The following is a 20,724-nucleotide window of genomic DNA, read 5'->3' as shown; positions in this document are numbered from 1 at the left end:
GGTTCCTTGGTGCTCTTGAATTGCTTTTTGTCAGCCGCAAGCACAGACCTTGCCTTGGTCTTTGCATCCAGGCTCTGCACCCGGTGGCCTCAATAAGAAGTGAGTCCTCTAAGTGTGATGCAAGAACTGTTGTGGGTTTTTTTTTTTTTCCTAAAGTTATCTTTTTTTCTGCTGTGTTTTTGTGCTACGAGGGTATCCTGTAATTTTTATTCCCCAACCAGCACAAAAGAAAGGACGGATTAGCACAGAAGTGTGCGAGCATCTTTCTTCTTTTCAATGGGAGGAACAAATTGAAGCTGACAGTTCCCTGGAACCAGCACAACACATGAAGTAGTCACAATAATACATTTTATCTTCCAGCCCTTTTAAAGCATCAGAGGCTCTCCGGTCTCTGATGCCTCCAGTAAGCTGACCTTGGCTGGCAGAGCCGGCCACCTCATTACTGCTGTCCCACTGCTCGCAGCCTGCCCTCTCTCCTGGCCCTCAAACAGCCCGATTAGCTCCAGCAGCTAGAGCTTCCCAGGCCAGGCAGCCTGCCGGTAACTCTTCAGTGACACCAGATCTGTTTCAAATAATCCCTTCTGCAAGAAACCATTTATTTGTTTGTTTGTTTGTTTTGTTTTAGTTTAAAAAAAAAAACCCAACATTTAGCTGCAACACCCAGAGATCTGTCAGACTTGACTTTTGTCCTGAAAACATCACTAACGGCAGAACTTCCAGCCATCCATCAGCTCCAAAAAGCAGTTGCAGCAAAGAAAAATCTATTTGGTCGTCACTGAAGTTCTGGTTTTAGCTTGTGCCTTCACCTCTACAAAAGACCAGGCTAGGCCGACCTTATCTGTTACTATTTAAATGTTTCTGTTCGAGCTGACCGAAGGAAGGAACTCATTTGCAGTGAAATCTGTTGGAGACAGGCAAATGAGCACCTGCAAATAGCTGCAGGAGGTTTGTGTTTCAACAGACGGGGCAAGGTTGAGCACTGCAGCTTCCTTTCTCTTTCCCCAAATTACCATCTCGGCTGTCTGAGCAGCCAAAACAGCTCGGTTCGTCCCTCGGTGAGAAGTCTTTCTTCTTTGTCGAATTTATCTTGCATCTGCTAGAAGACTGAAGCAAAACAGAGGGGAAAAAAAATAGGGTTTGTAGTGAACGGAATCCTTGAAGATGCCTCGGAAGACTTGGGGAGCGGGGCTTGTGCTTGGGGCCGAGATGGTGGCACTGGTCCGTGGTGGTACTGCCTCAGGCAGGCAGGTAGGGTGGTCGATGTAGCTCTGTATTCAAAGTCTGATGGGCGTTTTCTAATGATAAAACATGAGGGAAAGGGATTTTTCTGTCATTGAGCAACTCAACATCTTCCATTGGTGTTTAATTTTAAAAAGTTTGGCTTCTGTGGTGCAGAAGTAGGGGCGTATGTTACAGCTTTGTGCAGTAGCATCCCCACAAACAGTCTTTGGCCAGGGAGCCTTCTCACCTTCTCCTCTGCTCATCCCTGCAAGCGCCGCTGGGTAACGGTAGCAACAGCTACCCCTGTGCACTTTCCCGACCGTACAGGCACGTCTGTGGGTGGTGATGCTGTTGAAAAAGTGCCACTGCTCAATTAAGCGTGTAATGTCTCAGGTCCTGCGTGACTGACTGCCCTTTCCTTGTCGTGTTCAGTACACCCGCGAAATTACGCTTTGTTAGTTCAAAGAAGGACTTGGGTTTTTCACACGGAGATGATGGTGGGATGGGAAGCAATTGGCTGTGAGGTGCTTTTTGAACCATGAGGCTTTTTCCTGAAGTCAGTGCAACGCTCGCGGGCCACGTCTGCTTAGATATACACAAAATCTTAGGAATAAGAATAGACGTCTGCTAAAGTAAACAGAGATGAATGTGAGTCTATTAGATGTTCAGACTGATAAAGCCAAGAGCTAGAAATACTCCCCGAGTCCTCTGCGCTACGCAAAACCAAACTGAAGCCATATTAAAAATGCTAAGACTTCATCTCAGGCTGGAGAATAATCAGCTTAAAATTCTGCCTGCATATACTACGGTTTTGTTTCCCCTGAAATCAGAGGGAGACATTACTGTCCTCTGCGCCACGGCAGCTGGGCCACAAAGCCTTGTTTCCATGCACGCAGGTGCTGGACTGGAAGTGCTTGCCATATATTCGGTTTCCATGCCCTACGCTGAAAGCAGAAGCTCCCTGAAGGTTAGATGGCTTTTCATCTGCAGTTATCCAGCAAAGGGTTGCTTTCTCCCCGTTCTTTCCTGGCTCTAGCCTTAAAAAGAAAATAATCCTTCTTCCTCCTGGTAGAGAAGGCGGCACGGGAGGATCCAGTGTAACAGCTCCTATGTGAGCATAAACCAAACGCTGTACGCGTGATTTCTCCAGCCACTCTATTTCTTGTGGGCATGCCGTGCTGCCACCAGGTGAGGATGACAAAATCGTTTTCCAGCATCATATAAACCCGTTATAGCCTCCTTTTTCTATACCCAGAATGATGGCCCATTACCTTGATGTGAATTGGGAAATGCAGACATCTCAACGGAGAAGGAAAGGCGCAAAGAGTGGGAGGGCAGCGGAGGACAGGCTACGGGGTCGTTGTTATAAGCTCATCATTACCCTGAGATGGCCCCAGTGGGTTCTTCCTTTAAATGGCAGGCCGTGGAAAAGCGGGGCTGTGCCGAGACACGTGCTGCCTTAATTTCTGCAGCGAAAAGTTACGCGAGATCATTACCTCGTAGTTCAGCGGCAATAAGCACTGTCAGAGCTGTTCAATCCTCGCTCGTTTTATTCGTAATGCGTCTGCGTTTCTAAAAGACTCAAATGGTAACTAATCCTGTAGCATGGCTGGAGAATATGATGTTTTAAACTCAAGATTTCTTTTTTTTTTTAATGTTCACTATAGATTAAATTTGCCAATTTAACCTGACTAGATCTCCTTTCTATATATTTAAGGTTTTCATCAGGTTTGCATTGGCTGTGTCTGTGACAGCAGACTACAGGTATTTGGGGTTGTTCTCAGGCAACAGGCACAGACCAGCCTGTATCTGTGGCGTTAAACTCCCCTGTCCTCCAAAAGAGCACACGAAGACTGCTTTGGGAATGGTCCTTGGTCCGTGCTGCTTCCTGAACCATGCCCAGTAGTTGTGTGGGAGAGAGCTAACTGGCCCAAGCCAAATCTGTGCCAGCCACTGCTCGAACAGCACAACCTCCTTTGCCCCAAGGAGCAGAAAGCCCTTGAGGATTCAGGAGGGAACCGCTTTGCTATACTGAGAAATTTAGAATCATAGAATAGTTTGAGTTGGAAGGGACCTCTAAAGGCCATCCAGTCCAAACCCCTGCAGTCGGCAGGGACACCTTTGGCTGGATCAGGTTGCTCAGAGCCCCGTCCAACCTGACCTTGAATGTCTCCAGGGATGAGGCAGCTACCCCCTCTCTGGGCAGCCTGTGCCAGTGTTTCACCACCCTCATTGTAAAAAGTTTCATCCTTATATCTAGTCTGAATCTACCCTTTTTTTAATTTAAAACCATTACTGCTTGTCCTATTGCAACAGGCCCTGCTAAAAAGATTGTCCCCATCTTTCTCATAGGCCCCCTTTCAGCACTGAAGGCCGCTGTAAGGTCTCCCCGGAGCCTTCTCTTCTCCAGGCTGAACACCCCCAACTCTCTCAGGCTGTCCTCACAGGGGAGCTGCTCCAGCCCCTGAGCATCTTCGTGGCCTCTCTGGCCCCGCTCGAGCAGGTCCATGTGTGTCTTGTGCTGGTGCCCCCAGAGCTGGACGCAGCCCTGCAGGGGGGTCTCACCAGAGCGGAGCAGAGGGGCAGAATCCCCTCCCTCGACCTGCTGCCCACGCTGCTCGGGATGCAGCCCAGGAGGCGGTTGGCTTTCTGCAAGCTCACGTTGCTGGGTCAGCTCGATTGCTACTGAGATGAAACGTTGGTTTCAGCAAGCAGTGGCAAGGAGAGCAATTCCCTGTACATTTCTAGGTATTTTTTTCAAGCGGTTCCTGTAAACACTTGTGTGCCTGTAAAGCTGTCCTGCTTTTCTCCAGTGGTGGGCTGCGACTGCTCGGTGTAAAACAGCCACGGGACAGGGGGCTGGGGTACCTGTGCTTTCTGGCAGTCTGCACTTAGAAATCGCCTTCTTGTTTTGCTCAGCTGCCCCGTTGGTTGTCAGAGCTCTTCTCCTGTACCAGCGTCGTTAACACAAGCTTTTCCAAGAGGGACTCTCTACCTAGCACAGACTCCCCTTACCCCTTTATCCTCTTTCAGCTGCTTTTTACAGCCCCTTTAATGATCCTGGCTAGAGAAGATGGTGGTGGTTTGGGGGAAGTTTAGGCTGTTCGGTGGTATTAGATGTGCCTTGTAGTCTCCTATACCTTCGAGGGTTTTTGAAGATTAACATACTTGAGCCAGAAGAAGAATAACCTCTGCCATAACTTTAAATAAAAGTTTTAAAAGTGATATATGTTAAGATCTTCTCTAGCACAAGGTTCAAGTTTGAATTTAAATGAGCTGAAGCCAAGAGAGCTACCTCAGAGCACGCAGCCTCTTTTGGTTGTGCATGGACAGTGTTCAACTACTTGATATAGTAGAAGACAGCTTCAGACACACGCTGTAGCCAAATAGAAGTGAAGTAACACGGGACTTTTATGGCAATGAGGTGTTGAAAAGATTAACTAAACCCGTTGCTGCAGTGCTCGCATCCGGGACAAGAACGTCCAGCTTCAAAGATCTTCTGTCCTAAAACGTGGAGCAAGGTGTCTTCAAAAAGGTTTTTAGTGAGCGACGTGCCATTAAGACACCCCTTGAAATAGAACGATCATATAAACATCCGAGGCGTTTTAAGTCACCCTAATCCCATGTATTTAAAGAGGAGCAGCAAAGCGTTTGTATCTCATTAGCGACTGAAAGGATTTGACAACAACTTTCCTTTCAGGGATGAAAAGCCTGTCCTATTTGTTTAATTTAGCTTGCTCATGCTTATATTAGAGCATACCTGGAGTGGATACTGAGTACAGCTACAGTTTGTCTGTCTTGGCTGAAGCCAAACAAATAATCCAAATAATCTCTAGAGCAGCCCACTGGTTGCCTAAACCATCCTTCGTGCGTTTCCTTGATGCGTTTACTTTCCTGAAGATGCAGAGAGGTAATAGCCTCGGTTTGCTCTCCTTGCCCGTGCTGCTGCCATCTGCATTAGGGTTGTAAACAGCATGAATACTGCTGCAAAGTAATAGGAGAAAGCAGCACCCTGAAGGATGATTTTATATGAAACACTGCTGGGTCATTGCTTTTCTCTCCTGCCAGTGAGAAGCTTTTTATGTTCATTGCTTACACAGTCTGAGAAAGTGAAGCCACTCTGCTGCGTACACTTGACACACAAATTTGGGTTACTGCTCGGAGTCATGGGTTTTGCCGAAAGACTCCTGCTGGGGTTGCATCTATTGACATCAGGGCTGACTTACCCCACTTCTTCTCAGATCTTACTCATGGGCTCACCCAACCGTTGGTCAGTAAAGGACAAGGGCGACCACCAGCACCACTCTTGGTTTCCTAGCCCTCCCCTCTGCTAATGCTTGCAAAAGTGCAGGACAGGTTGATCGCTTTTTTTGTGATCTGAGCTGAGAAATTGAAATCCCACCCAACACCACGTGGTCAGCCAGGCAGTGTTCAGCGGCGTGTGCCGGAGGAGGTAGAGCAGTAGCCAGGCTGCTGCTACACAGAGCAGTTCCCACAGCCTGTTTTGCATCGTGCTGGTCTTACTGCTTCCCACAAGATCGCTCCTTGTAGTTTATCTCCTGAGAGAGGGGTAGACAGCAGAGCAGCACAAAGCCTTCCACCTCTGCTGCTGCGTAGCCCCGCCGAAATGACAGCGCGGTCCATGGCGTGCGCGGGTCACTCGCGCTGAACCGCTGGCACGGATTTGGTCCAAGGTGGGTTTCCAGCACGAGAGGATCGTTCTCAGTTGACCTTCGGAAATTCTTTAGGTTATCTGCCGACACTTGAGCGGCAGGGGGGCTTTGTTTTCGATTAAATCTTTAATTGACATAAAGAATAATCAACGGTGAGTAGAATGGGAGTTGACTTCGAATCCAAGATAATTCTGCATACCGGGATGGGTTTGAAATGAGTGGACGTCAAATCTAATTAGACGGCCGGATTCTGATCCCTCAGCCCTGCTCATACGTACTGTTACAGACCAAATATTGCTTATCTACGCTAATGCCTGCTGAATTATGATTGCTCTGTGTTTCCCATGCTGGCATGAGGGAGGGCACCACGTGGGCTCGTGCGTGCACTCGCTCCAGCCGCCAGCGTGAAACGAATGCTGGAACTGGGGGGGGAAAAAAAAAAAAGGAGGTCAGCTACCACAGACCCATCTGTCGTGCGCAGGAGCCGTTTGGGATCAGATTTATTTTCCTTGGGTTTATTACAGCGAAATGGCTCATTTGCATTTCCCTCTCCGGGTGTTTTCGGCTATGGCGAGGGTAAGGAGCGGTGCTGTAGGCGGTTCTTGGAGGTTAAGTGGAGGAAAGGGCAGTTTGTGGCTCCCCGGTGGGGGAAGCGGTGCGCGAGCCGAGAGCTGTGGTGGAAGAGGAGCTACAAGAAGGGTAGGAAGAAAGCTGGTGGTGGTACAAGACAGAAGGGGTGCTGCTTTTGCCTTAGCCACCGCCAGTCAGTGTTTCTGTGCTAGTGAGGTGATGAGATTTGGAGCCAAAGGCATGTTTTGCAGTAAAAATAAAAGATGGAGTTAAAAGTCCTCACACTGACTTTGGCACCTCGACTGGTGTGAAAGACGACCGGTGCTTACTGAATTTATGGAGCTGTATTGCAGTGGGAGCATCAGGTATCAGGTCCTGTACGTTTACAGCCACAAATTCTCTGTCATTTTGCTATTGACCTGGATTGTTAGCTTTTTTCTTACTATTACTATTGCTTTTTGGTTTATGTACTTCATCCAATGTGGGTAGGAGGAGCAGAACAAACAGCATGAGCTATTCCAGATGGTAGACAATTTGTCTTTCTGCTCAGGGTGTCTAGTGATGAGCTAGCAAATACTGTAGCACTTGAGATGAAAATCTCCTTACATACAACATAAAAAATGTTCTTACGGAAATGAGGCCATGAAGTAGAAGTCTTGCTATTAGTGTCAAGTCTTGGGAAAAATATTATTGGAAACAAAAGCTAAAGTTTGGTACCGAAATACCCAAAGCTAACGTTTTCGTTTATTAGAATCAGGTAACGGCGCCCTGTGCTCACTTGCGTGGATTTCTGTGTGACAAAGTAAAGCTCCCAGCTATGGCCTTAAGTAGAGCTGTAAAAGACGAGTGAGTTGCATAAACATTTCTTTGTGCATTGTAAAAACCGAATCCACCCAAACTGAAGGTATTGAAACACGACTAATAAAAGAAAGAATCACTGTGGGCGTCACTGACGCAGATAAAGCCGTCAGTGAAAAGCGAGCACAAGCCTTCAGAGACATCCCGCTGGATAGTCCGTGGCAAGGCTTGGGTGTCCATGGTGGGGGAAGAGACCTGCCAGCGAGGGCAGGACAAGCTGCGGTGGGTTCAACTAAGACTCTTGTTGCTGCAAGAGGTGGGGCAGAAGTTTGCCTCCTTGTGCTGGGGCGGGAATATGTGGCTACCAAGGGCTTTGATGCCCACCCAAGCATGACCCGAGTGCTCCCACACCTCCCATTTGAAGGAGAGGGAGCCATCTCGGCTGGAGCTCCTTCGCTGTGCAATCCTGCTGTCAGCAGCCATGCTGGCGAGCCCACGTGGCTCTTTTTCTGTAGGCTAAAATTAACGTTTGAAGCTCACAGATCTGCTGGCCTTTCACCGGCTGATGTAGGCTTGGGAAGCGTGCTTGTCAGCGTAGCCATATGCTGCTGTTTAGGAATATCTCATAGCCTTGGACTTCATTGGAACGAACGCACGTGATTTTGTTCTGGCAACCAAGAATAGTTCTTCAGATGGAGCTCACATGTCTGTGCGACTCTGGCAAACGCTGCCCTGCACCAGGAAGGAGCAGCCCAGTCATTGGGTGCATAAAATGTGCCATGAAAGTCGTAATTCATGTAGTCGAACCGAAGACACCCTTCTACAGATGCTTCCAGGAGATCCCATCCCACAGGAGTGCTCCTGACACATCCAGGAATTATAAGCCTGTGCACTAATGCCTAAGAGCTTTTGTCCCAAAAGTGTAAAAACTCTTGTGCAAGAATTAAATTGCTAGTGAAAGTTTTCATAATGCTCCTGAGCGCTCTTACCCATATATTACTGTCAAATTTTTATATTAAAAAAACATCCCCAAGAATGTCTACGTTCTCATCCAAGATGCATACCTCTGTGCCTTCTAGGGAACATGGAAAGCATAAATTCCAGGTGGTTATTTGGGCTACTGGCCATGCTGGCTTCATATTGCCAGGGTGATTCAATTAAGTTAGAAGTTGGAAAATAAGTATTAAAAATGACTAGACTTTAGTCTACAAACGCAAGTGACACCAGATGAAGGCACACGGAATGAGCTTAGCCTTGAACCGAGCCTGAGTAATTTTAGAATTGAATTGTGCTCTTTGGGTTTGTGAGTGTGAAGCAGAAGGAAGCGGCTGGCTGGGAGCAGGGCCTGGCTCCTGGCAAATAATCAGTTCCTTCCCTTATTGGATTTATTCTTCTGGAGAATCCACGACCCTGAATGTGTTCGTATTGCAATTAAAAGTTTTCACCTTTGTAAGCTGGCCAGCTAGTCTGATAAGCAGAACATTGATCTTGACATGGAGAGGAATATATTCTTTTCTTTCATTATTCAAGAAAATACTCGTTCATTTGTTACACATACCCCGGGTTTGCAGGTGAGAAATGTTCCTGGCGTGCAGACCACAATCAGTTGACTTCTGTAGCCATCCACTCGCATCAGTTTAGTGGCCCCCCCCTCAGCTTACCTTAACCTAAATATCACTGGTTTGTAACGGACAGCCTGCAGACCCCAGATCAGCAGAAGGAACAGCCTACAACCCATCTCACTGTGGGCACTGCAGCTCCTTAGGTCCAGAACGGGCCCTGAAACACGTGCCACACAAAAAAATAATACAGGAGCAAATGATTATCGAGGATCCTTTCGGTCCTCGAATCCTACGCCACATTCCCATTGAATGAAGGATTATACCTAATCCCAAAAGTGCCCTCGAAGCCTCTATTCCGCGAACCCTCAGCTGCAGGCGGCTCCCTAACGCCCTACAGCAAACCCTAGACCCAGAGCCGTAACCGTGGCTGCTACAAGGAGAGAACAGGAGGCAGCAAGGGCACCGTCACCACTGCTGTGTTTATTGCAGCTTTACGTGGTGCCTAGCACACGTGTAGCAGAATCGACTTCCCCTCATCATATGGTGAACAAAAAATACCGACTCCAGATAGGTCACGGGGGAAAAAACAAAGAAAAAGGGACCATGGGAAAGTCAGTCTAGATTTAGGAAGTGTGTTTCTGGCTGAATTTCCCCTCTCTCAGCTTGGATTGAAGTCCACCCTGTTTATCGAATGTTTCGGCCTTAGGGGAGGCGGAGGTCCACGCCGAGGGCGATGAAGAGAGGGCAGCCCTGGGGAAGTGATGGGCTGGGGGGGTCCCTTCCCCTCTCATTAGCTCAGGCTCAGCTGCTTCCCCCTTTCCATTCTGAAAGGAGAGCTGGGAAAGAGGACTTTTATTTCCCCGGAGGACAGAGACATCGTCAATTATCTGCCATTCCCTGCTGCAAGCTGTCAGTGAACAGGGCAGAGGAGGACTGATAGGATTTCACCTTATCCCTCGACTCACTGATGGGCTCATCATTCAACTGCCATGCACTCAGCACGGGCAGTACTAATTATATTAATTATGCTCTTACACAGCACATGCTTATATTAGCAGCGAGCAGACTGGTGACTTTTTAAAATAAACCATCCGTGGTTCATTAGCTATATAGACCTAAAAACGTAAGCACACTCACTGCATCCGCTGCTGACGTGGATCTCTCGAATCTCAAAAGCATTAAATACCATTTTAGATGCGTAATATGCTTTCTATTGAGAGCAAAATGTATACGTATCTAGAAGACATTAGCATTATATCCCATAACTGCTAATTGCAGACTTACAAACATGATCGCTACATTGGAGTAGCATGGAAATCCCCGTGGTAGCATTCGTCTGTAGGGATACTGGTCGGGTCAGCAGGGTAAGTCCTTGTGGGCTGAGCCTTATTGAAATTATACGAGTGCCTACACCTATGCGTGCATTCAGAGTACAGCTGTATGATTAGATTCGGGGTAGGTTTGTTTAGTTGATAGCACAGAGGCCTCTGAATGGTTTGAGAGGCAGGAAGATAAATCCCCTTCTAGCATGTTACAACAACGTGACACATACTCATCGCTCACCGTGTGTTTGCTCGATGTAGGCACGATAAATAATCCATCGACGTCGTGCCTGTGTGCGGCCGCTACGTGAATCTGAGCTTAGGGGCGGCTGTTGCTGCTAGGCAGAGTCGGTGTGATTTTGTGAGGTCGGTTGGAAGCGTCTGAGATGTCAGCAATGTAAGTTTAAATCTTCAGAACAGATTGTGTTTGTACAATAGAGTCAACCTCTAACCTGACAAATGGAAAAGTAACTGAACAGAAGTAGGAGATTTCATCAGTCCTGACTCCCTTACCTCGTTTTATCACAGTTTTCGTCCGTACAGAAATTGAACATACATTAACCACCAAAATTATATATATATTATATATAGAAAGAGAGAGCACAAGCCTGTCTGGGCCCTGAATTCTGACCATTTTTATACAAAAGCAAAGCAAAACTAGCTCCAGGCAGGTCTTCAATTTGCATTTCAATTGCGCGTCTTCCACACTTCCTTCTGGTATCTTGAGGAAAGCCTTAGCTACTAAAGCATTGCAAAGCCAACCGAGTGCTCGAGCCAAATAAAGAAAATAACAAATAAGTAAATGCCTTTTCCAAAATTATTAATTTTTTAAGTTTCCCCAAAGGAAGACTGAAACGCTTCCAGCGTGTCTGCCCACAGTCACACATGGACACAAAGGTTTTGTTCGGAGCAAAACCCATTCGTCTTTCATTCACGTTAATACAGGAGACCCTCATCGTGTGGAAGATGTTAGCATTTCCCAAGACAAGGGTTTTGAATCTAAAGGAATTACGTTTTTATAGCCAATGGGGACATGATTAGCACCCAACTTCACGTTTGGTTTTATTCCCCTTATTTTTTGAGGAACGGCTGATGTTTGTGCAGTTCAATCTCCTCTGACTGTCAGTGTTGTTTAGCTTCAACCTTCATGGGTCTCCAGATGCTGTCAAGGGGGGGGAGGGTGTTAATCATCCTGTCAAACAATGCAAGCGCTGAACACTTGCAAGGGATTTTCTGCCCCTTGGCACTCTGGACCCAACTTTTAATGCAAATCCTTGTATGCAAATGGGAGCACACAGCGCGCAGCCTAACCCTCTTAAGGTTATTATTTGCAAAACCAAAGGGAACTTGCTGTGTGGACCCCCAGAGGACTGCGGTCGTCGGGTGGCTTGTCTCTCAGGAGCTGGGTCTCGGTGGGGCTTGAACTGTTGGGCGTCAGCCGGCGCGGATGGACGCTGTACAGGGCTGCCAGCTTTGGTATCGGGTGGTATCTCTGAGGGCTGTCCGCGCACAGCGGGCAGCCCTCGCTTCCAAAACAGAACGATGTACGCTGTTTTGGTTGTGCAATAGAGAAAACTTCACGTTACCAGTAGCGCTGGCAATGCTGGGATGGGAAGAAGTATTTCTGGCAGGGCTCTTGCAGAAATACTCCTGACAAAGCAGCTCCTCGGGCAATGCAGTCCTCTCCGTGGAGAAGCAGTAGCCAGAGTATTTGGCCAGCTTAGCGCTACACATTAAACGTAACTGGACAGCACACAACGTTTCCCCACGTATTTGCTTTTTCCAGTGAGTGTTTTCCGTGCAGGCACCACATAGCTCTGGTGCTTATCTTCAGTAAATATGTTCCATTGCGAAGGCTTAACGTTGCGAATCTCTGGCTTTCCCAAGTGGCTGCTTTTTTGGGGCCCTCGTGATCCGTCTGTGGGGATGAGAGGGTGGTTTAAACTCGCTGTCACCCCCTCGGCCCCGTAGGTTGGGGGTTCCCAGAGCATCCGCTCCGTTGCCTGCCGGCAGCTCCAGCCCTTGCCACGCCGTCCTGCTTCAGCACCGAGCTCTGCCCTCGGCCCAGCTGTTGGCGTGAAATGAACTGGGGACACGGGGAATGCTGGTCCAGCTTTTAAAATAGATGAGAAAAGATAAATTTTAAAAATAGCGTCTTCATTTTTTATCAGGTTATTTTTAAGCTGGCCTCGTTTCTCAGTCCATTTCACAGTGCAATGGCGTTAGCAGCCGTGCTGGCACCCCGGGAAGGAAGGAGACTGGGGGAGACGGGTCCTGCGGGACAGGGGAGCCGGTCCCTGGCAGCACCTGAGGACCAGTGCCCTCTTCTCCAGCATCCCCCTTCCCCACCCGCTCCCTGCTCTGTCGTGCTGGCTGTGGTGCTCCATAGACGGCTCGGTGAGGCCTTTCATCTCACCAGAGCAGCCCAAAACCAAGGCAGCATAAAAACCTGCTTCGTTGTCTGGTGAGGGCAGCGAGCACTGGGGTTGGGACACAGAAAACAGCGGAGCATGGAGGAAAAGAAGGGGGAAAAGTCCCCCTCTCCGCTTGTGGCAGCAGCAAGCTGATGGGAGCTGTTGTGAACCACGTCACTCGTTTGCTGTTTCTTTACGGGTGGGTTGAAACCACTTTAGTTTGGTGCAGATGCTGAGCTGGGCATTGGAAATGAGCACACACAGAGCGAGTGTTTCCCCTCGGGGTGCTGAGCCCTGCTGAACACCTGAAGTGCAGAGCACCCGGTGCCTGGAGCTTGTTTACTCACCTCTCGTCGTGGTGGAGAGCATCCCCCTCTCACCACAGCGTGCCGTGGCTGCGCGTACACCCACCGCCTCGTCCTTCTCGGCAGCCAGGTGGGAACAGCCATGGGGAGAACGGGCGAGGATCAAAGGGGAGCTGCAGGACTTGATTCGTGCTGAATGAACGCTCTTTTTTTTAAAAAAAAAAATATTATACGTGATAACACTTCGCAGTGATGGTGAGCGCCCACTAAGAGCCCTGCAGACTCCCAAAATAATCTCCAGGACACCCTGATGTAGCAGATGAGGACACCGGGGCTGGGGGAGAAGCGTGCCAGAAATCAGGGATGGCGTTGGGATGGTCACGCTGAAGCATCTGGTTTCTAGTCCCACACTCAGACCCTCTTTGTGTCTCTGGCACATTTGCAGTAGACCCTGGGCCATGAGTCAGATGTGAAAATAGGACCATTTTATTTTTGAGGCGTTTGGCAACGCAAACAGATTCGTGCCCTGGCTCACGGCCCCTCGTGGGGTTTGGTTACCCCTTACCATGACTGATGGATGCCAGGCAGCCCCAGCCTCACCGCCTGCCTCTTACCCTGACCTGCTTTCTGTTGTTTTTCAGGAATATCTTCCAGGCTCCCCGAAATCATGTCAATAGGATCACATTCATTCTCTCCAGGAGGTCCTAATGGGATTATTAGAAGCCAGTCCTTCGCTGGCTTCAGCGGGCTCCAGGAGAGACGCTCCAGGCAAGTGCTGTGCTCTCTAAGGGGCATTTCGAAATCGGGCCCTAAGGGAGGGTGGCGGTGGAAAAGAGGAGATAGAGGACTGGCTTCTCTCTGATTGCAGAAGAAAGCCTTCTAGACTGAAATCTCCCTCTCTATTGTCTGTACAGCTAAGCTGTTACCCTCTCCCTTAGCTACCAAGTGTCTCTTTGCCTCTCCCCCATTAATGCAGGGCTTCCTCAGATGTCTCAGAGCTGTGAGAGCATTTCAGCGAATCATTTTTATTTACTAACTTATGCAGTGATCTTTTCAACATGGGAAATGTGCAGGAACATGGTACACTTCCCACCACCCCCAGTTTAAGACTGTTGCTACCTAAAAGACAGTTTTCTCATTGCCACGCGGCTGTGAAGTCAAAACAACTCCGTTTCCCTTGCAGGGCTGCCTTCATGTCCTGCTGGAAACAGGACAGAGCTTGGCTGCAGAGCCTTCCCTTGCACTGCCCTTTAGCTAGACAGGGCTCAGGGCTTTGAGTCAGGCACTTACCAAGTCATTCAGTCCCCGCTGCCCCCAGAGGCTACTTTACAATTAATTTAAACTTGTGTAAAGTCTCCCGAGTGCAGGACCACCAGTTAGTAATTGAGGGGGAGCAACGGGCAAAGGGTCGCCTCCCCTTGTCAGCTCAAGTCTGTGGTGGTTGTTAGATGCTGATCTACCCCAGCAGAGTCACCAAAGAGGCAGCTGGAGCAGCACGACTGTCCTCCCTTTGCCATACAGAGGTCCATACTCAAGACCTGTCCTCCAGACACACTCTTAACCGAGTCTGAGTCTTCCTCAGGAGCCCCTAGGCTTTATGCCTGAGATTATCTGGGCTCCCCTTTGTTTTTAGCACCAGCTCAGCCCTTTTATGGCTGTGGCTGAGCAACGTGAGGCAGGGCAGGCATGGTATAAGACAGTGAAACGTCTGATGAGCCTCAGACTCAGCCTGGTGTTTCCAGACCAGTATTTGTATCTCAGCCAGGCAACTGGCACATCAAAAGCTGACAGTGTGTGTCCCAGGCTGCTTGGACCTCTTAACCTGTAAACAAACGCAGTCCTTTAACTGGCAGCCACAGAAGCAGATTCATTTCTGTTAGCAGAGATTGTATCAGAAGATTTCTTCAAGCTACGCTTCTTTGAGATCTTTATGATTTATAGGGGTTTCCTCCTCTTTAATGTTCACTTTGCAGGTGTAACTCCTTTATTGAAAATTCCTCTGCGCTCAAGAAGCCCCAAGCAAAGGTGAAGAAAATGCATAATTTGGGCCATAAGAACAGCACCACGCCCAAAGAGCCCCAGCCTAAAAGGATGGAAGAGGTTTACCGAGCCCTGAAGAATGGCCTGGAGTAAGAGCCTTTATCCTCTTTGTTGATTGAAGCTTTCTGTGACATTTTAGAACCTAGAGAAATACATCACAGCAACAGAGATCCTTAGTCATAGGAGAGGAAAATACACCTCTTGGAGCCTGGATTGCAATACTTAGGATCTGAAATATTGGTGTGGGGAACAGGGCAGAATCCCATTTCCACTCCAGTTGCTAGGAAAGCTCCCAAAATCTGGGATTTCAACATTATTTTTTTTTCCTCCAAACTTCCTCGGGTCCTATCAGAGGCTTGCATCACCTTTAAGATAACATCCCAGACGATAACAGGGCTTTTACCAGACAGATACAAGGGCAGCGACTGGAAGGCACCAGCCCATAAACTAAGCCACAGATTAGCTTACTTGAAACTGGTTGTTCAGCCTGAGGAGAGCACCGAGCTCTTAGACACAGCTAAATAAGCGCCTCCTCTTTATTGCCAGGAAGGCAGCAAGGAGCTGCCTTTAGGACAGATCAACGTAAATGAGTTTTTGTCTGAAAATGCATCCAGTGAGGAAAGCCGCTTGTTGGGCAGATTTTCTTTTCGGGTGGTCGGCAGCCAGCTCGGTATGTGCTGCGGAGCTCACGCATCCCTTCTCTGGTTTGTGTTTTACAGCGAGTATCTGGAAGTTCACCAGACAGAGCTGGATAAGTTGACTGCTCAGTTAAAAGACATGAAAAGAAACTCACGGCTGGTACGTGTCACGCTCTTCCGTCGTGCGGCTGCGCAGTAACCTTCCCGAGGTGCTGGAGCAGCCAGGGGGTGGGAGCGGGATACAGGGAATTTGCACTGATGCTCTTCTTCCCATCCAGCCCTGATCTTGTCGGTGGTTTCTGTTGACTGACAAACGTTACTTTCCCGTGGCGGTGGTATGTTGCAAAATTAATCGCGGTTTCATGTTTTCTGTTGCAGGGAGTCCTGTACGATTTAGATAAGGTACGTTGCTCCTTTTGACTCTGGTTTTGTAAGGAAGCGTTAGCATCCATCTGGTATCCGTAGCTGGCATGGGAAGCCTCCCTCAGATGGATCTACCAGCCAGGCCAACACCGTTGAGGGAGAAGTTACCTGACAATTTGCGCTTAGAAAGGAAGAAGTCCTGCTCCCCTCCTCTTCCCCAGGGCTCTGGCACTTGCCAGGCACCTCCGCCAGCCAGCTCTGCTCGCTAACCCAGCGTCAAACTTACCCCTTCAGCCCCTTCCCGGGGTCCGTCGAGTTAAATGGGCTGCGGGACGGGCAACGGGGAAGGAGGCAGCCCCCTGCCAGGGGAGGAGGGAAGCAGAGGAGCGAGACCTCCTCTTTCTGTCAGCTGCCAGCCGCTAAATCCATCGCCTCGTGCAGCTTGGCCCTGCCAGCTCCAGGCTGCGGGAGCTGCGTCAAGCGCCGGCTCATCCCTGCTCCTGCCAGTTCTGGGGAAGGAAAAATTGAAAATATTTTTTCCCTGCAGGAAACTTTGGGTGAAACAAAAGGAAAGCTTTCAAAAACATTTCCTGGACAAGCCTGGCGCTTTTTTCAGTCAAAATGCCAAGCGTGGTTTTGCTGTCAAAAAACAGCTTGCTGAGGAAGAGAATGGGTTTGGAAATGGGAAACCAGATCAACTTCAATACAGGTTTTCAAAGTACTGAAAATACTGTATTTTGGGCTGAAAAAGCGATGATTTTTTTTCCCCCCTGAGAATTCATAAAATTAGGAAAATCCCATCGAAGAAAAACTTTTGTTTAAAAATACATTAGGAATGATGGAAGTCAGCGAGCTCCATTTTCAGGGGCAGGTTAACGGCAAGAAGGCGGGACGGCTAATTCCGGATTCACGGGCAACAAAACCCTGCGTGTTTTAAGGAGGAGTTTCTCAGCCTCACGGGGGGCTCGGTAGAGCTAGTGTGGTGGTGTCACGCTGATTTATTTAAATGTGCCTCACCCTCTGCCTCTTTGTTCCCTTCAGCAAATCAAAGCGGTCGAAAGATACATGAGAAGGCTGGAGTTCCACATTAGCAAGGTAATGAGCGCTCCTATCATCTTTCTTCTGCATCTGCTCCTACGTTATTAGGAAAACAAACCCTTGGCCTCCCGCTACCCCTCTGCTCCAGGGAGGCTGCCTTGACAAAGCCTCTCCCGGATTCAGTATTTTCGCTGTGATGGGCTGGTGGTCGGAGCCAAAGAAAAGGTTTCCATGTGGTTTGTAGCCTCCGAGGTCCAGCCGTGCCCTGGGACACTCCCTCCTGCTTTTAGGTACAGAGAGGACATAGGGTCAGGGAAGAGCCTGTCTCATTGCATGCTTATTGTTAAACTGTAGGTAGAAAGAGAGTTGCATCTGAAAGCAATTTAATTCAGCAGTTGTCTCTCCCGTACGCAGCAGCTAGATTGGATTTATTCCTGGATTTCACTGCTAACGCTTTTGCTGCCTGGTTTGGGGCCACAGCCGCTTGATTACATGGGTGAGAATATTCAGTAGAGGTACTTGTGATTTATGCTAATGCATTTTAGAGCTGGACAAAATCCATGGCGTGTGTTCTCTTAGTTATAAACGTATCTGCTAGCGATTAGTTGCCTTTCTGAGCCTGACAATAGAATGAATTATTTTCGACGGATGAAATGTCTTTTGGGAGTCATTTGAAATGCGTTCTTACAGCTTGAGGTGCTCCAATTATGACAGCCCATCCAAACCTTTTCATTTCAGTCTTCCCTTACTCTTGGAGCCAAGGAAAGAAAAAAAAAAAAAAAAAACCAACAAAATGAAAAAAACACATAAGGCAGTAGACTGAAATTTTGTTCCCCAAACCACCTTCTCTCTTGCTGGCAGCACGAATGGCAAAATTAGTGCTTAAAGAACATTTCCATTCGAGTCCTGCCCACTCCAGCCTGCTCAGAGCTAATGGTTTCTGGAGTTACAATAGGACTGAAAAGCACCAAACACGAGAGGTAACGCTGGTCAGTTTTGCTCCAGCTTGCCGGGTACGTTGGTTCGCTTTCCGTAACCCACAGCAACGGAGACAAAAGGAACCGAGCGGTGCTGCGTTAAAGCTCACGGGCTTGGGCAGGTAAAGAAACGTCTTTGTTTCTAATGGTGGAGAAGGTCTTTCTCAGCGGTACCGAATCAGGGCCGCAGCGGCGCCTTCTCCCCTCGACCCACCGCTGCTCTGTCGAGGAAGCAGAGCGAGGAAAATGGGATGCGCAGCAGCAGACCCCCCCGTATTTAGGGGATAGATGTGCCCTAGCCATGCTGGCGTGGGCAGGGGCAGGACATCAGCCCTGAGCGAACGCTCTGCCCTGATGGCAGAGGGAAATACCAAGTGACAGCTATTTATAGTAGCTGTCTTTAGCTTGCTGACTTGCACGAGAAATAGGAGTGGATATGACTCCAAGAAGCTTTTTTTTTGTAACTTTGAAATGGCAAAACGCTACCTGTGCCTCCATTTCCCTTTGCTGAACATTTTCACTTGGCAAAACATCCCCTGTTTTGGTTAGAGACCCCTCAAGTCAGGGGCTTACGGCCGTCGGGAATCCAAGCTGGCCTTGTAAAAGTTGACCTGAGGTTTTGAAGCTGTCAGGAAGACCAGTCCTGTTCCAAACAAATAAGCAACCAGCACTTTTTGTTAGAGGTTAAGCAGGCTTGGAAAATGGGATTTGGAACATGCCTGGATTGTCCCATCAGGCTCATCTCTAATGCAGCAACACAGAGTCATAGACTGAGGAAGCCAAGGCACTGAATGCTTCCATAGAGGGAAATTCTGCTGTGAAAATCCACTACTGAGCAACAAGCACCGTGGGGCACAGGGCGATCGCCTGATGACAGAGATAACAAAGGAAAAATGTTATTCTAGGTAAAAACCAGATACTGTCCTATCTTAGCAGGGACGTTAGAAGCAGAAAGACGAGACAGCTTCCCTCTATTCCTTTCCTTCTCCTCGCCCTGATAAAGCCAGATTAGAAAACCTCCATGTCCTGTATCTGGCAGATTTAAGTTTATATAAATATATATCACTATATATAGCTGGTATATATAAACACACATATATCTACACCAGCTATACTGCTGTAGGCTCCTACCGAACAGCTCAGAGGGTGTAAATGCATACATTCAGCTCAGCGATCAGAGGGAAAAGGGAAAGCAAGGCATGAGACACGTGTAAATCCACGGTGCTCTGAAGCCAGATCCGGGTGAGACTTTGCACCGTGCGTGACTAGTATTTGCAAGACTTCCAGTGTGCTGGGTGCCTAAGTCATGCCAGAGGACTTCAAGAAGATGACTAGGACGTTATGTGAACGCCTGTGGTGCTGATGTTCAAGACTTCCTTAACCTGACATCAGCTGTTTCTAAGTCCTTTACTTGCGCTGATTCTGACTACAACTCCCATTTTCTGGAGGATGGGCAGTGAGAATTCAAAAAAAAAAATCACTCCCTGCTTCCAGTGCTCCTTATTCGGCAAATATTGCCACAGCCTCCATCCACGGCTGGCGTTAGCGGTGCAGAAGACCTTGCTGGCCCTGTTAAATGTGCTGTTTAATGTGTCCAGTCCCATTTGGCCGCGTGGACGTTGCAGTTGCCTTTGAAAGAGCTCTTCCACGCCGATTCATTTGAGAAGCTTGCTGCATGCCTGCCCTGCTGTTACGGTGGTGCGTAGCCCAGGCAAGGGGGAGAAGGGAGTAGCCGTGGTGGAAGGCATGCAGGGCAAGCAGGTGAGTTGCTGGCAGCCTCTGGTGTTGCTGTAGAGATTTTTTTTTTACAGTGGAAGTTATTTTTCTCTTGTGTTTCTTCTTCATAGAGTGTAACAGCATCACGGCTTCATTTGCTCAGCCCCTCCGTTGGATCTAACGGTTCGGCTGAGTTTCTTTGTAATGCAAACGACATCACCATTTGTTGGTTTTATTTTGTTGGGTTTTGTGGGTTTTTTCAGTGCCCCTTCCTTGTTGCCACTAGGTGGATGAGCTTTATGAAGCCTACTGTATCCAAAGACGGCTCTGCGATGGCGCCAGCAAAATGAAGCAAGCCTTTGCAATGTCTCCTGCCAGCAAAGCGGCTCGAGAGAGTTTAACCGAAATCAACAGGAGTTACAAGGAGTACACAGAGGTACAGCTCTCGTGCTGTTTGAAGGCCGTGGGAACTTTGCCCCTGATTTCGGGGAGAACTTCACCCAGATAAACTCATTGAAAGCAAACTCAGCAAAGAAGGATTATTATTTATTTGTTTGCCTTCAGGTGAATACCTGATGACTTACAAAGGCAGGTTACATGGGCCCAAAGAGTTCCCTGAAATAGTCATGTTTATGCTCTGTGAGAGCAGGGTTATACCCAGGCATTGCTGCACAAGGGAGGAGCATAAATCTGCCCTGAAACTGTATATATTCTAACCGTGCCCTCCCCACCCCGCAGATTTTGGGGTGGCAGTCGGCTGAAACCCACGTGGATACAGACATCTGCTGCATCCTATCCAGTTTTACTTGCTGTGATCAACACCTGTTTCATTAAACAGGCAGCAGATGAAGAAGGATCTAACAGTGTTGCAAACATCCCAGCACAAAAGCTGCGGCAGCCTTCCTAAATCTGAAGAAAGAACTGGAGAGGGGCCAGTACCCACCTCCCACAGTCTTTTTTTCTTAATGTAGTCCACGTTTCTTGAGAGATTAAGTCATGCTGGGAGCCAGTTTGGCATGGAGGTGCTGCTGGCCCATGTCCTGGCTGGAGAGGACTGGGACAGTGACCAGGTTACGCTTCGAGGGCC

General features: G+C 48.5%; 1 protein-coding gene across 1 annotated transcript in view; it reads left to right on the top strand.

Moving 5' to 3' along the window:
* RIPOR2 (RHO family interacting cell polarization regulator 2) overlaps positions 1-20,724 on the top strand; it is a 69,895-nt gene that overhangs the window by 21,330 nt on the left and 27,841 nt on the right. Inside the window, exons 2-7 of the mRNA XM_086468954.1 lie at positions 13,507-13,633; positions 14,839-14,994; positions 15,625-15,703; positions 15,922-15,945; positions 16,948-17,001; positions 19,924-20,073. Coding sequence (XP_086325080.1) covers positions 13,533-13,633; positions 14,839-14,994; positions 15,625-15,703; positions 15,922-15,945; positions 16,948-17,001; positions 19,924-20,073 — 564 coding nt within the window. The 5' untranslated portion in view covers positions 13,507-13,532. The remainder of the gene's footprint in view (positions 1-13,506; positions 13,634-14,838; positions 14,995-15,624; positions 15,704-15,921; positions 15,946-16,947; positions 17,002-19,923; positions 20,074-20,724) is intronic.

This window comes from Leptosomus discolor, chromosome 8 (genome assembly GCF_034619465.1).
Source record: "Leptosomus discolor isolate bLepDis1 chromosome 8, bLepDis1.hap2, whole genome shotgun sequence".
NCBI classification, from domain to species: domain Eukaryota; kingdom Metazoa; phylum Chordata; class Aves; order Leptosomiformes; family Leptosomidae; genus Leptosomus; species Leptosomus discolor.
The sequence above is the reverse complement of the archived record's forward strand: the minus strand, read 5'-3'. Positions and strand labels throughout refer to the sequence as shown.